The sequence below is a fragment of the Typopeltis vanoorti genome, chromosome 4 (assembly GCF_054136105.1).
Source record: "Typopeltis vanoorti isolate ZY-2024b chromosome 4, IOZ_Tvanoo_1.0, whole genome shotgun sequence".
Taxonomy (NCBI): domain Eukaryota; kingdom Metazoa; phylum Arthropoda; class Arachnida; order Uropygi; family Thelyphonidae; genus Typopeltis; species Typopeltis vanoorti.
This window is the reverse complement of record NC_143552.1, coordinates 93,497,026-93,513,063: the sequence shown is the minus strand read 5'-3', so window position 1 is coordinate 93,513,063 and position 16,038 is coordinate 93,497,026. Positions and strand designations below refer to the sequence as shown.

Genomic DNA, 16,038 nt, shown 5'->3' with positions numbered 1-16,038 from the left:
ACAACACGAACACTGTTTCTAAGCAGAATAATGCACCCTCTCCTCCCAACCATATTCGATTCTTTGAATCACTGCAACTGCTGTCTTGCTGTTTAATTCTTACAACACAGCTACTCATAATGAAATCCTAGATGGAATATAATTACTTCTCTTTTAAGCGATGAAGCCATGCATTTGTAACCCAGAGTAAACAACAGGTTGTCCTGGGTTACACATACATTGCATACTGATTTTTTTAAAAAAATGAATTTGGAAGCAGTGATTGCACACTTCTATTATTTCAATGATCATGATGAGTTGCTGATAGCTGCTTTATTGGATTGTTGATTTACTTCCATTTAGTGTCTACATAATGGAAATGCATGGGCAACTTCACTAAGCAAGTGATCCCTAAGAAGATGATGTGGAAGGAATATTGTGAGAATAAGTGTGAGAATGGAGAATTTATGAAATATATAAAGCCTAGGCCAGGGAAGTATTATACGGAAAGCTAAATCAGCATGAAAAGAATTTGGCTATGCAGTCTTTTAAAGACAACTCAAAAGAATTTTGTCTGTTACAATTTGAATTGTTTCACTTACTCATTGTCACATGTTAACTGTAACATGCAATGTGGTCTGAAGATGCTGGTTTGAAATCCAGCAAAATATAAGCCAGTTAATAAACATCTTTTTTTTTTTAAATATATATAATTTAGTTGGTTTGGTGTTGTAATACTGTTGAAATAAGTTATTAATAATGTTCAACACCTAAGTTTGTCTATTAGAATGTGGGAGGATATCTTTAGTGAATGCAAATCCTTGTCAAAAAGCAAATGAAATTTTTCAAATAATGAGCACTTATTTGAGCACTTCACTGAGATCTATCATTCAGGTGTGTGTAACATAGTGCACAATACTACCATTACACTGGGTGAAGAGATAGAGGTACATAAGAATGAGATTCAAGAGCAGATGGATATCAGTTCAGCAGTAGGTCCAGATGGGATATCAACATATGTGCTAAAGGAGTGTTCATTCGAAATGGCATGTCCCTTGACATGGTTGTATAACTTGAGTCTTTAGCTTAAAAAATTAATGTCCTATCACTATCTTTGGAGTGATTGTGAGGATTTTAGAGAAGTTGGTAAGAACTTGCTTACAAAAATGGGTTGACAGACAAGTTATATTTTACAAATAACAGCATGGATTTACTAATGGGGAGGGGATACCTTTTTAGCAGTTAGCTCATATTTTATAATGTTATGGCTTAGTTGAATAAAGGGAATGGATACACTATGATGCTGTTGACTTTGCTACATTTGGTAGAATGCGACAAATGAAAGGCTGTTGCATAAATTGGAGAATATGAGATTGGAACATAAACTATTGACTTGGATAAGTGGGTGGCTGATGGATAGGTATCAGAAAGTGGTATATGATGGGTGTGAATCCACCAGATTTAATCTGTTTTTTCATGGAATACTTCACTGTTCACAAGATTAAACAACAAAAATCATTGTTGTTTAATCTGTACATTATTTACAGCTCCTAGGCAGAGCAATCAGGGATGCTACTGATATCTAGTTCTTACAGAATGAGTTTTATAAGTTGGGACAGTGGGCAAATGATAATGGCTGTCATTTCAATCTTAGTAAGTGCATGATGAGATTTCCAACAACTTATTATATTGGTGGGATTATGTCACAAGAAATTGGGCGGGGATCTTGGAGGTATGTTGGATAGGAAACTGAAGTTCAAAGTTAATATTGCAAAAATTACAAATACAACTCAGAGGATAATTGTTAATATTGAAACAAAAAAGAAGTCATTTTGCCTATTTACAAGGCCTTAATTCAACTGCACCCGAACTACTATGTGCAGATTTAGTCTCCTTGGTTCTGATGGTATAACGAAGCTGTGCAAAGGGTATAAAGAAGAGTAACAAAGATGATATTGGGATTATGGAATGTAGATTATGAAAATAGATTGAGAGTTATGTGGACTACAGACACTGGTAAACAAAAGGAAGAGGGATGATATGATAACGATCTATGAACTTCCAAAAGAGTATTATGTTATTAGCTGAGTCATTTTGTTAGATGGAGGATTGAGAGAGAACAAGGCAGCATTCATGGAAGTTTGTGTGCTTTTAAGATGAGATCTAAATTTTACTCTCACAGAGCATTGAGTGTGTGGATCAGTTTGACTGTTGAAGTAGTGAGTGCATCCAGTGTGAATGAGTTTGAGTATGACAGCTGGTGTGGATGATTCCTCCCCATAAGGCATAGCATTATACATGTCTGTAAGGATGTGTGCCTTGCATTATTGGATACTAAGGCAATTGATGTGAAGTCATTAGTCTCTATATACAAGTAGCCCAGTCGTGAAGTTACTTCATGTGCAAACTTTGATAAAGTTTGTGTGTGAAGGATGAAATAAGAATTACTTGGATAAAGGATGAAACTAAGAATATAATTTCTTGGCATCTTTAACTTATAGTATAACCAAGTGAAAAAACTTTCAGAACTGTAGGTTCGATTTCTAGATGCTGTGACTAGAGTAACTTTTTTTCCCCTTTTCAACTAGTTCTCAAGTTAGGCAGTCTTTGTTGCAAGCAAGCAGAGTTTCCCCTACAGAAACATTAATGGTATCAGACTAATTATCCATCATCATCATCATGCCTGTCAAGGATTTAGGCCTAGAGTGGCCTGTTCCAGCCTTAGAAGTCATTGTTTAATGTCTTAAGAGGACGTCTTGGCTTTCTTTTTCCTTAATGGTTTGTAATTTAAGGTAATCTTGTTTTGGTAATCTTTCTGTTTTCATTCTTTCAACGTGTTCCATCCATTTATGTTTATATTAAAAATTTTTTTCTGTTACTGATTCCTGGTTTAATTCTTTCATAATTTCTTCATTTCTTTTGTGATCAAATAGAGTATACTTTGCAGTTTTTCTTTGCTGGTTTTTTTTGCTGGACTAATTATCCATAAGTCTACATAAATCATAGTAAGAAACTAATTACTTTAAGAAATTACTTTACTGATGGGCAGAATGTTCAGAGCCTCCTCTCTTATTGTTACATAATAATCAGCATTAATGATGTAGAAAAAAAAATTATGGAGACAACTACCATGTTGCAGTAATTACTTTAAATTAAAATAAAAACTATTTGATGTCTGAATCTTTATATTAAGGCCATCATTAAAATACATCTACACTGAGAAAACAAGCTTCTATAGTGATCATAAGCATTACTGCTTTGCTCAACTATTGACTATAGCCTGGCCTCTGAGAGACAGAGAGAAAAATGTAAAAAAACATTTTGTAGATTAATGACTACCCATATCCTTGTAATTCTTAGGCCATGGATGGCCAATTTGCAACTCACATAGCATCTACTGATGTGGATATAAAAGAACAGGACTACTGAACCACCAACAATTTCAGAGGTCAAGCACAAAACCAGATATAAGATATAAACCAGCAACAGAACAGAACTGTAGACCTACACTCATCTAGTTCCTCAGACAAAAAATAGGACTCAAAATTAAAGGACTTTAGAGCCAATAGATATTGAAGCAGTTCTATGTAGATAGAAATTGTATTGTTTTTATATTTTTCTCTCTGTCTCTCTCTTTCTCTCTCTCTCTCTCTCCAGGCTAGAATCAATAGTTGAGCAAAGCAATAATGCTTAAGATTGCTATTTAGTTTCTTCGTTTCACACAATGACACAAGGAAAGGAATGAATAATATTTTATTCAAAAGCATCCATTGTTTCTATAAATTTGAATGTTTATCTAAAGAAAGTACCCGAAGCCTTACTTCACCATCCGAACTTGAATTGAAACAACTCCCTCTCTCTATCTAAGATATCGGAGAGTCTTATTTTAATTACACATCATTAAAGCTTTAATTAATAATACAGTTAATAACTAGTAATGTCTCCCCAGTTATCTATTTGCATTGTTTCATGTATAACATCACACAGTTCTCACTGTTTCAAATCAATCCATTGTTCACATTCTACTTTGTATTAAACTACCGTTTGCCACTGATGATAGCCTGTAGATTTCAAGTTGAAATATATGGCCTTTGAATAAATATTATTCACTTCTTCCTTGTGTTATGTGAATTAAAGATTCTTGTTGAGGTTGGAATGATGGATTAACATCTCACAAGAGGTCTTTGAATTTTTATTCAAAGAACTGTATCCTGGTATAACGTAAGGAATGGATACTTTCCAGTTTTGCGGTATGTTTTGAGTGCATGACCAGAACAGTCCGATTTTCCATAATTAAAGAATGTGATATAGTCTTTTTGTCCTTTTCTTATTGTACTTGTGCATTCTGTTTTCTCTATATAGGTAAGTTACTTGTCCAACAGATTTAGTGTATACCTGGGTGGGGCAGAGAGGAGATCCTTATAAGAGCCGAGTAAACTTTAATTTTGTGGGTGTTTTAAATGTAGTCTTAATGTATTTTTGTAGTGTTCTGGCTTATTTTTAAATTTACTTTTTATTTTTGGATATTCTTTTAATGTAACAGACAGTTATGGCTTTATTGTAACTTTTTTTTTTTTAGTTCTGGGTTGTATTGGGAAAAATTCTGTTGGTATTTTCCGGCTATCACAATTCTTTATAAACGGTTTGATTATCATGCCAAATTAATTTTTTAGCACTTGCTCATTATTTCAAGTTTGTTCTTCCAGCACCTAGTTTTTGTGTTAGATGGTGATATAGTCTGTGTATGTAATGGTCTGTGTTGGGGGGGGGGGTATGGTAGACACTAAAAAAATAGTCAGCCAAAGGAAGACGTGATGAGTATCCAGAAAAGAAAGGTGTTATAGTTTTCAATTTCAGTTGTTGAAATTGAAAACTATAACACCAATCAGTATCTCAAGAGTGGTGGTGGAGATTTAGAAAAATTGGTTAGGACTCGCATTCAGAAATGAGTTTACAGTGAATTGCTACTTTGCAATGAACAACATGGGTTTTCTAAGGGAAGATCATGTTTTAGCAACTTGCTCACAGTCTATAATAATGTTACCATTGAACTGGACAAGGGGGGGAATGGATACACCATGATACTTTTGGATTTTGCTGAGGCTTTTGACAGAATACAGCATGGAAGTCTGATGCATACATTGGAGAATATGGATTTGGATTATAAAATATTAGTGTGGATAAGAGGATGGCTAACTGGCAGATATCAAAAAGTGGTATATATGGGAATGTGAGTGTGCAAGATTTAAGGTAACTTGTGGTGTATCACAAGGATCAGTCCTTAATCCATTGTCATTCAATCTGTACATTAACGATATTGGGAAGGATTTGACATGCAACATACAGCTATTTGCTGATGATGCAAAGATAGATAGGGTAATCAGGAATGCTGCTGATATGCAATGCTTGCAGGATGATTTGAATAAGCTGGAATTGTGGGCATTTACTAACACACTAATGGATGTTAGTAAATGTAAAGTAAATGCAAATATCCAATTTCGTATGTTGGTGGGATTATGCTAGAATGCTAGAAAAAACTGATCAGACTTGGGTAGCAAGTTGAAGTTCAGGGGTCATATAGCAAAGATTGCTGCTGGTACGAGGTATTCTAGAAGTCATTTGTTGGTGATGATGCCAAGCCACAGTGTGCCCTGCAAAGCTCTAAGTGACACGATTTCAATGTCTGCTGAAGTAATGCCTATAGAAGTCAAGTCTTTGTAACTCTCATTGCACCACACACCATGAAGGGAGATGGTAGCACTAGTGAAATGAGGAGCTGCCCCAAACTCCTCTTCAATCTGTCGAGCAAGATCTATATTCTGCCCATAATATGAGACTTTGTACCAATGATTGACAACCAGTGGGTGCCCATTACCCACTATCTGTGCATCAGTAACCCAAACTCTTTCACCCTTCTTTGCAATTAAATCGGGCCTTCTACAGCTGTAGTCCTATAGTGTGGTTCAACTGCAGTCATCCACTCTTTGTTTTTCAACTGGTTATTTAATATGGAGACCATGGCATCATGCTGCTTCACCCAAATACCATGAGTTCGAAAACAACATTGAATAATATGAGAAAGGTTTCACTGTTGCAGCAACCTGCCCTACAACGTATGTCACCTCTATGGCTGCGGGTTGTGCAGGCCCTCGTGGGCAGGGCATTGATCCTAGCCATGATTAAGTCAATAAATTTGTAACCAGGTAGGAGTCTAGTACCTTCACATATTCATTGATGCTGGAGAGGAATTAGATTAGATCCATAAAGTGATGCACCATCAACAGAGCTATATAGCTGTGTAACCCATTTCTTATGCTCTGCTTATGCAGTCTCTATCAGTTGACTTTGATACTTAGTCCACCCTATAGTATGCCAAAAGTCTTCCTTGATAATAGGACAATGAAATGCATCTCTGCAAATTTGAGAAGTGGATATTAATTCTATTATAAAGGAGGTGTGGGATAAGCCAGCAGATGGAAGGGATACAAAGTCCACCGTCCTTCACCACGGCATGAAAATAGGCAACAGGAGTATCTAAAGGAAGCCTAAGCCATGAGTGACGCCATGGTCTCCATATTAACTAACCAGTTGAAAAACAAAGAGTGGATGACTGCAGTTGAACCACACTATAGGACCCACACACACATTTTCTACAGCTGCAGAAAGCCTGATTTAATTGCAAAGAAGGGTGAAAGAGTTTGGGTTACTGATGCACAGATAATGGGTAATGGGCACCCACTGGTTGTCAGTCATAGGTACAAAGTCTCATATTATGGGCAGAATATAGATCTTGCTCGACAGATTGAAGAGGAGTTTGGGGCAGCTCCTCAATTCATACGGGACAGTACTGAGACATAGATATGCCTGAGTATCAACTTATGATAGTGTCTAGGGAGCAAATAATTTGAAAGGAGGAAAAGCCTTTGCTGGAGTTTGAGAGGAGCTTTTCTTAAAGATGACAAAGCATTTTCTAAAGAGGAGGGAATAGAAGACCATTCTTTTGGTGTAAAGAAGATACCAGGGTATCTTCATTCCTCCAGGACAGTAAGGCAATGCAATGGCCTATTGTGCAGAAAAAACTGAAGATTTTCCACCTTTTGCTTCTTGTCACGCCCGGAAGGGATAAGTGCTAATGAGCAGGACTTATCTACATTTATGGTAAGACCTCTAACATGAAAGAAGTCGACTGCCCGGTCAAGGAGTTCCTGCAGGCCTACCTTAGTGGAAGCCATGAGAATAAGGTTGTCTGCAAAGGCCATAACATTAAAAGAAGATACATCAAGAGAGTAACCAATGTGGTTAGGTAGAGAATGAAGAAACTCATCAGTGATGCAGTTGAAAAAAAGATGGGATGGAGGGTCACCTTGGCAAACACCCTGAATTGTGAGCAGGACCGGCGCATAGTATTTTTCTTGTGTGTGTGATTAATGTTCGGCGCCTTTTCAAAAAAAGTTATTTTTGAATAAAGTGTGAATAAAATGAACAGGAAATGAAAAACAAACGAAAACCGCTTTACAGTATAATGTTACCTATGGATTAGTCCTGCTTATAAAAATTTTTTCAAGTTATATAAATTTTCAAAATAATATAAAATAGCAATATAAAGTTAAGAGATTTACTCAAATATTCTTTACATTAGTTTTGCTAAAAGGCTTTCATTTTAGCGAAATCCCATCGCAGTACATCAATGTTGATAGATTGAGCAATATTATTTTCTATTGAAATTAGTGCCAAACCATTTAGTTTTCCTTGACTCATGCTTGATCGATCGCAGGTAATTCTTTATTAATTGTAATTTAGAAAATGTTCGCTCTCCCTTAGCAACTGAAATGGGCAAAGTCAATAGTATTAATATAACAGGCTCAAACGTCGAGAAGAATGAGTTATCAGTAGTAAACCGACTTTTAGGGCCAGACCACATGCATCTGATCCGATTAAAATTCGGATACTAGACAAAAAAACAGCCTCCGTGTGCTGTCGACTATAGAGTCGCGTTGATAAAACACAATATGATGGATGGATGTTTGACAAAATTCACCATTATATTGTGTTTTATGAACATGGATGTTTGGCGAAATTCAAAATAGTATCTTTGGAAAACAACCAATGCATGCGCTGGTTTTTTCGATTCTGTATTTTGCCAAACATCCATCCATCATATTGTGTTTTATCAACGCGACTCTATAGTCGGCAGCACACGGAGACTGTTTTTTTGTCAAGTATCCGGATTTTAATCGGATCGGTAGCATGTGGTCCGGCCCTTACACAGAACTCAACAATTAATCATAAGTTGATTTATGATACATCAAAAAATAAAGAACTGTTTTAGGTATAGTTTAGTAAATTTTAATAAAAATTACAGTGATATAATCGGGTCCAGGATACAATTTCAGAATTTATTTGTTCGTTTCCGGGAAGATCTGAAGGGGCCCGAACGGAAGACGACGTACATTCATAATTATGTATCATTCGTTGTTTGTTTAAACTCTTATCTCATATTTTTTGACATCTTTTAGGCGCCTTTTCTTCTGCGGTGCCTGTGTATATTTCACACTTCGTACACACCACAGCCGGGCCTGACTGTGGGAATAGAAGTCTCACAAGCCCCAATATTAATAATAAGGGAATTATTAGAGTATAACTCTAAAATATATGAAAGAAAAGAAGCTGGACAGCCTGCAATAGATAGTGCTCTTAAAATAGCAGGAAGAGAAACACTATCAAAGGCTTTCTGAAGGTCAGCAGGAAACGGTGTTCATTTCATATATAATGTGAAATGAACTTTCACATGTAAAGTTAAGGATGTCATTTTGCCTCTTTACAAGGCCTTGATAAGACCTCACTTGGACTATTGTGTGCTTGGTCAGATCTTCTGGTTTCCATTGTGATTGTGATATAGTGGAGTGCAAAGTAGAGTGTTAAAAATGAGATCAGGATTATGAAATAATGATTATGAAAACAGATTGAGTATTTGTAGACTGCAGACAACACTAGCAAACAGGAGAACAAACAGATGATATGATTGAGACTTATAAACTTCTGAAAGGGTCATGCAGGATTTCATTTGATGGAATTTTTCAATTTTTGGAGGGTGGAGAAAGGACAAGAGGGCATCCGTGGAAGATGAGAATGAATGCCACTAAAAAGGGGTGAAGGCTACGTTTTTCTCTTGTAGAGTGGTGTGTGATTGGAATGGATTGCCATTGGATGTTGCATGTGCAAGCAGTGTGAATGAATTTAAGAATAAGTATAATAGCTGGTGTGTGTGTAGTATGTGGCCTCCCTTGATGAGTCCTTGACTCTCTGGAGGCCTCTCTTAATAATAATAATATAGTCTATCGTTATGACAGAACTATATAAATATAGTTCTGTTATATCCATATTGTTGGAATGGTACGAGTTGTCTGTTTTTCTAGATGTAGTGCTTATCCTGAGGAGGAATTTCCTCTGCCTTGGAGGATAAAATTTGAAAATTTCAAGTTTCTGCACAGGATGACATGAAGTAGAATGTATCTGGCTGTGTGTGTGCATGCACATGTGCTTGTGTTAGATTTGAGGGATCAATCTACTTTCCTTGTTACTAAAGTATCCTAGAAGACTAGAGCTCCTTCCTTTCCCTCTTCTGCAGCAAAACTAATTTGGGATGGTTATTGGAATAACCAGCTTTTTCAAGAAATTGAAGGTGTGGCAGTAGGCTCCCTACTTTTATCTTCTTGCATGTGGAATCATTTGAATTTTTTTGCACTTTCTTTGACCCCTCTCAAACCCATTGTATGGTTGAGATATATAAATGATGCCTTTGCCATTTGACCAGATGGTCTAGAGGCTCTAACTTAGTGCACCCTTGCCAAAAGTTATAGGTATTAGTGAGACTTGGCTAACTAATGTTAACTGATGTTACAGGGATAGAATGTGAAAGATTTAGTATTTTCAGGGAAGATAGAGAAGATGGAATGTTATAGTTATACAGAAGCTGATAATAGCAGATGAATTGCAGGCAAAAAGTAAAGGAGATAGATGGATGTTGTTCATTTGATGCAGTCTGGTGTCAGATCAAGTCCAATAAGAGAAAATATATAGTTGGTTGCTGCTATATGCCAGGTGTTCCAGAGATGATCTGGGAGATATGCATCAGCAAATTAGTATAGGATGTTTTACTCATAGGATGTCCCAAGTTATCGTTTATTACACACCTAATATACAAGATAGGCAAACGTGTAATTGTGGTAGTACATACATTGAGAGATGTTCAATGTATCACATCACAACAAATGCTCGAAGTGGCTGCCTCCTTCTGGTGCTCCATATTTACAAATGTCTCAATTAGCTGAGCTTGGCTGATGTTGTCAATTGCAGCAGTGATGTTTGCTTTCAGTTGCTGGAGTGTGCGTGGTTTATTGGCATAGACCTTTCCCTTCATCATACCCAACAAGAAGTCTGGGAGACCGAGATCTGGAGACCTTGGTGGCCATATTCCTTTGAAGATTATGCGATCTTCGAAGAAGCTGGTTACAACTTACATAGACCTTTTGGATGTGTGATAAGTCATCCCGTCTTGCTGGAAGTAGTCACATTGTAACTCAATGTTCAACTGATTAAATTCAATGTTCAACTCATATTCTTTGAAACCGTTGTTTCAAAGAATATGAGCCCTATGACATGCATGCACGACATGGCTCACCACAATCCAATCTTGAGGTCATGCATCAGATGTTCATGATTTGCATGTGAATTTGCTTTGGGCCACAAGTGCGTATTCTGCGCTGCTCTATGGCAAGTCAAAGGTGACAGGCCAATCTCTTGGAATAGTTGCCATAAGGATTTACTTAATGAGTTAAGTAACCTGTAATGCACATCCTGCACTGTTTCCTTTGTCATTGTAGGAACGGCAGTCCTTGCAGACATTCACCAATGTGCCTGTTGTCTCCAGTTTTTTCATCTTCTGTATCGCACTTTTTGATGGCACTGCAACATTAACCTACTTTCTGAAATTTGAGCATATAACCTTGAATGAACCCATAGTTTAATATGATTTGACCAAGAATACATTCTGCTCAATTGTGTACATGTTTACCGCACTGAGACTGGCCGCAAACTGAGCTTATCGATGTGAGGAACTCAATGTTGGAAGTTGGCAACAGTTTCTATGGTGGCCGCAGTGCGGTTCCATGCAGGCGAGACACTCCAGAGCCATGTTGAATTTATACGTGTCTCTGTCCATGTCAGTACTCCCATAGTTGCAACTGTTTTGTTTATATATTATGTCTGTAATAAATGATAACTTGGGGCCCCCTACAAGTGAAACACCCTGTACAATGAGTGGAGGTCAAAGGATTATTATGGTCCAATCTATATCAACTATGCAGATATAGATTGGAAGGAAAAGAGAGAGAGAGAGAGAGAGAGAGAGAGAGATCGCATGGCAGGATGGAAATGAAATTTATATACTTACCGTGAGATCATTATTTGAGGCAACGTGATGGAAGGATTTGCTGTGCAAGAGTATTGGACCTGGTCAGAGGATTACAAGAACTATTCACAACTAAGGTGACCACATTGCCTTTGATTTGGAAAAGTGGTCATGCAGTCTTGACTTGGAAGATTGTAAAAACATGAGGAACCGACAAGCTTAGGAGGAAGCTCAAAGCTGTGCCATGGCATAAAACCCTGCAAGGGAAGGATGTTAGTATTGCATAGGAGGTAGTTTTAAGGGACATCTGGAGGAAGCTATATTAAATTGTATACCCTAAGATAAGGAGGGTTAACCAGGTAGGAGTTAGATGGATGAGTTAAGCTCAATAAGCATGAGCTTCAGAAAAAGATAATCCTCTGGTGGGTATATAAGGAGAAAGGTGACCAGCAAACTCATGAACATTACCAAGGGTTTACCATACTGATCACCCTTCTTGCCTGACCCTTGGTAATGTTCATGAGTTTGCTGGTCACCTTTCTCCTTATATACCCACCAGAGGATTATCTTTTTCTGAAGCTCATGCTTATTGAGCTTAACTCATCCATCTAACTCCTACATCTAAAGGCAAAATCAGATTTCAAGTAGAAACTAGCCGAGCAGGCTAAGGGAAAACCTAAAGAACTATATGCCAAGTAAGAGGAAGAATGACTATGGAAGAATAACCTTAATAAGTGCTAATGGTCACAAGGTGACAGAAGCAGATAAAATAGTTGAGTTACTGTGTTTCCACTTTGCAAAGGTAGATCATGAAAGTGAGATTAATGCTGTGACATGTGACAGATTAATGCAGGAAGAGAGGTGGATGGATTGGAGTTTCTTAGGATATTGCAGGATCTCAATGTAAATACTGCTGTGAGGTTAGATGGGATATCAGCTTGGTTTTGTGGGAATGTGCAAGGGAACTGGCAATGCCTCTGACTAGGCTCTTTAATTTAAGTCTCAGCTCTGGGTAGAGTTCCAAGGGAGTGGAAAGCAGGCAAAATTCCTTTGCATAAGGGAGGTTCTAAGACTACAGTAGCAAATTATAGAGTAATCAGTATTTCAGGAGTGGTGGTGAAAATACTGGAAAAGAGAATTCAAGATTGGGTTGATAAGAATGTGATATTCTATGAGGGGCAACATGGTTTTGTGAAGAGTTGGGCATTCCTTAGTAATTTAGTAACTTTTTATAATAGTGACAGCTGAGTTGGAATGGCTGCATGATGATTCTGCTGGATTTCGGAAAGGTATTTTACAATACCACATGGAACTCTGTCACACAAATTAGAACAAATGGAGATGGATAAGACATTGGTTATGTGGATAAGAAGATATGTAGGAGCAGTGTCCAGGCAAAAGCAGGTGACTAGTATTGTGCTGCAAGGGGCATTGCTAGGATCACCACTGTTTGATTTGTACAGAAATATATAGGAAATAACCTGTAAGGAAATATTTCATTATTTGCTGATGATGCACAATTAGGAGAGTAATAGTGAATCAAGGCAATGTGGGGGAGCTTGCAAATGATTTAAATAGGCTGTCAATGTGGGGCCAAAGATAACAGTGTCAGGTTAATGTGGAGAAATGTAAAGGCATGCATTTTGGGCTAAACAGATTACAAGCAGTGCCATCAGGAAATAGATGATGCTAGAGATTTAGAGGTGATGTAGACAGAATTGAAGTTTAGAGGGCATATTGCTAAGGTAGCTCGTAAGATTATTTGGCCATTTTCTTTCTCTTTATAAGGACTTGATATGTTCACATCGCGATTTCTGTGCTCAAGTCTGGTCTTCTGGGTTCCTTTTTTTTGGGGGGGGGGGGAGTGATAGAGAGGATGCAGATGCGATCATCCAGGATTGTGAGTGCCTCTGTGGAATGTTCCCTATGAGAATAGATTGAAGGTGTGTGGATTGCAGAAGTTGGTTGGTAGGCAAAAAAAGAGGGTATATGATAGAAACATTTAAGTTAAAGAGTTTTATAGGATTGATACAGGGGAAATGTTTCAGCACTTAATTAGATGGGGCAGAAAGAAGTTATCCTTGGAAATTGAGTAAACGTGTGGTTTACTCAATTTCCAATTGAATGAATGGAATGGGTTACAGAGACAGTTGTTAGCACTTTGTTTGTTAATGGGTTCAATGAAAGGTATGATGAATTGTGTGGATCATTTGTCCTCCCCCACCCCCTCAATGAGTCATCGGACTCCATCGAGTTGACCTTATTCTATTAATAATAAATAATTTTGCCATTAATAATATCTCATTGAAAGTTATAATGCATAAAGTTATTAATGATTTGTCAATTTTTTTTTAAAGACAATGGATAATATTGAAGATCCAGATAGGCGACAAAGGCTACAGCAGCTTGAAGAACGCTTATTAGATATGCGATCTGAAATAAATATTGATGGACTTTTGGTATGTAAAGTTAAAATAGATTATTTTCAAGTTTATGCTGCTATATTTTATTCTTTATTTTTTTCTAATTTTGAGCATAATGAATATTACATCGATTGTGGTATATTTAAAGTAATTAGAATATTTTCTGCTAACACGTGAAATATCTATATGCAGCTATATATTCAAATAGTCATTTATTAAAATGAAAATTTTCTTTAAATTTTAAATTACATACTTAATTCTGGAATTCTGAAGGCTCAAGTTAAAATAACTATTGAAAGTTAATTTTATTTTTTTAAAAAATGCAATTTCAAATATAATTTAAATTTTTTAATCTTGTTCTTTGAAATGAATTTGGCACATTGAAGTGAATAGATAAATTTGCACTTGGAAATAAATTTCAGTAACTTTGAAATTCATATCCTCATATTAAAAATGAGGATATTAGGAAAGGGCTTGACATTATTAGCATTCAGGAATGTGTTGGCAGAACTAATATCAAGTGGTATAGTCACTTAATCAGAATGGAAGAGGTAAGGTTAGCAAAATAAGTGATCAATATGTGGCCAAGATGACAGGAAACACACAAACATGAGGATCTAAGTGGATTTATACAAGGTTCTTCCTTAGAAGGGAGAAATATAAGATCTGATAATATTGCAGTCTTGACAGAGATGGATTTGGAGAAAAGTTGTCGATAGGAAGTTAGTAATGATGTGATTTTTTTTCACGTAGCACTATCATAATATCTTGTCGTCCCCTGAGGATCCATATCAGAAATTTGATGTTGACCATTTTAAATTCTGAAGTTAGTTCAAAATAAAAGTTTAAAAACAAGAATTGTTAAAATTATAAAACGGCAGCATTCAGAATATAAATATCAAGCACTTGTTGAAAATCAAATAGTGGAAGGGTTTATAAGTTTTTTTCAAATTTATTTAGAATTTTTAATTTTATGGACTATATTAAGTAAAGTGGCATTAAATCTGATATTCTTCTCAAATAAATCTCCAAATCTCCATGAGTGTTTGCAGACTTGTGACAAATTTGGTACAAAAATCTGCTGTGAAAATTTTCATTTTCACTGCAGAGGGTATGCACATGAAAATGCAGGTATGAAAGAAAATCTCTATTCCCAGAATAAAGATTTTCTTTCATTTTTAAAGGAAAAAATGAAAGAGTTTGAAAACAAGTACCAAACCGTGGAGATTCAGTATAGAATACATTAAAACAGTATTGATTGTCTACATATTGATTAATATGTAGACAATCGAATATTGCTCTCACATTTGGAGTGGGGATCCTAAAAGCTCCCTCAAAATGCTTGACTTCAATACAGAGGAGAGCAATTAGATTGATAAATGACCCATCTCTCACAAACTCACTCCCCTCACTTTCACATAGATGCTTGGTCTCTGCGATTTGTATATTCTATAAATATTTCCATGGAAAATATTCATCCGAAACAGCATCAATAATTCACCCACTCTGTACTAAGCCCATTGAAAAACGTACAGCTGCCGCCCAACATCCTTTCACAGTGCACCTTGAAACCCATAGAACAAGTTTCTTTTCCTCCTCCTCCATCCACTGCTACTGTGGTACTGTGAAATAGTTTTCCTCCTGACGTATTTCCCAAGGAATACAGCATGCAGGCTTTTAAATGAAATGTAAACAAATTTCTCCTTTCCCAACCCACTACCCATATATACGGTACTAACGTACTATAGGTAGACCAGCCAACCTCTCGCATATGGGCCCAACATAAAAAAAAAAAAAAAAAAAAAAGTCAAAATATGGGTTGTGCAGATGTTATTTTATATAATTGTATTATACAAATATAAATATATTTAGCTATATATAAGGGCAGAAATGTCCCTTGTTACTTTGTGATGGGATCAGTAGTTCACCCTTCCCAAGAAAAAGACATAATTTAGGAATAACTCCTTATCAGTATAATGAAAGTATACAGAAAATAGTAACTGGAGTATTCAAAATATACCAGTGGTGATATTTAAGAGAGATATTGATTTGAAAAAGTTGAAAAATCCCTGCTAGATAAAATGTATTATGCAATATCATTAAAAGATAAAAAAATTAACTTCACACTGGTTCAGGACATGAGTACAGAAGATTTGAAATTGAAAGTGATCATTTAGTTTTGAGCAGGAAAAAATTGAATATCATATTGAAAAGTGTATAAGAAAG

General features: G+C 36.4%; 1 protein-coding gene across 1 annotated transcript in view; it reads left to right on the top strand.

Moving 5' to 3' along the window:
* Positions 1-16,038, top strand: part of Rok (Rho associated coiled-coil containing protein kinase) — a 484,157-nt gene that overhangs the window by 37,171 nt on the left and 430,948 nt on the right. The window contains exon 3 of the mRNA XM_090392113.1: positions 13,747-13,848. Within this exon, the coding sequence (XP_090248239.1) occupies positions 13,750-13,848 (99 nt within the window). The 5' untranslated portion in view covers positions 13,747-13,749. The remainder of the gene's footprint in view (positions 1-13,746; positions 13,849-16,038) is intronic.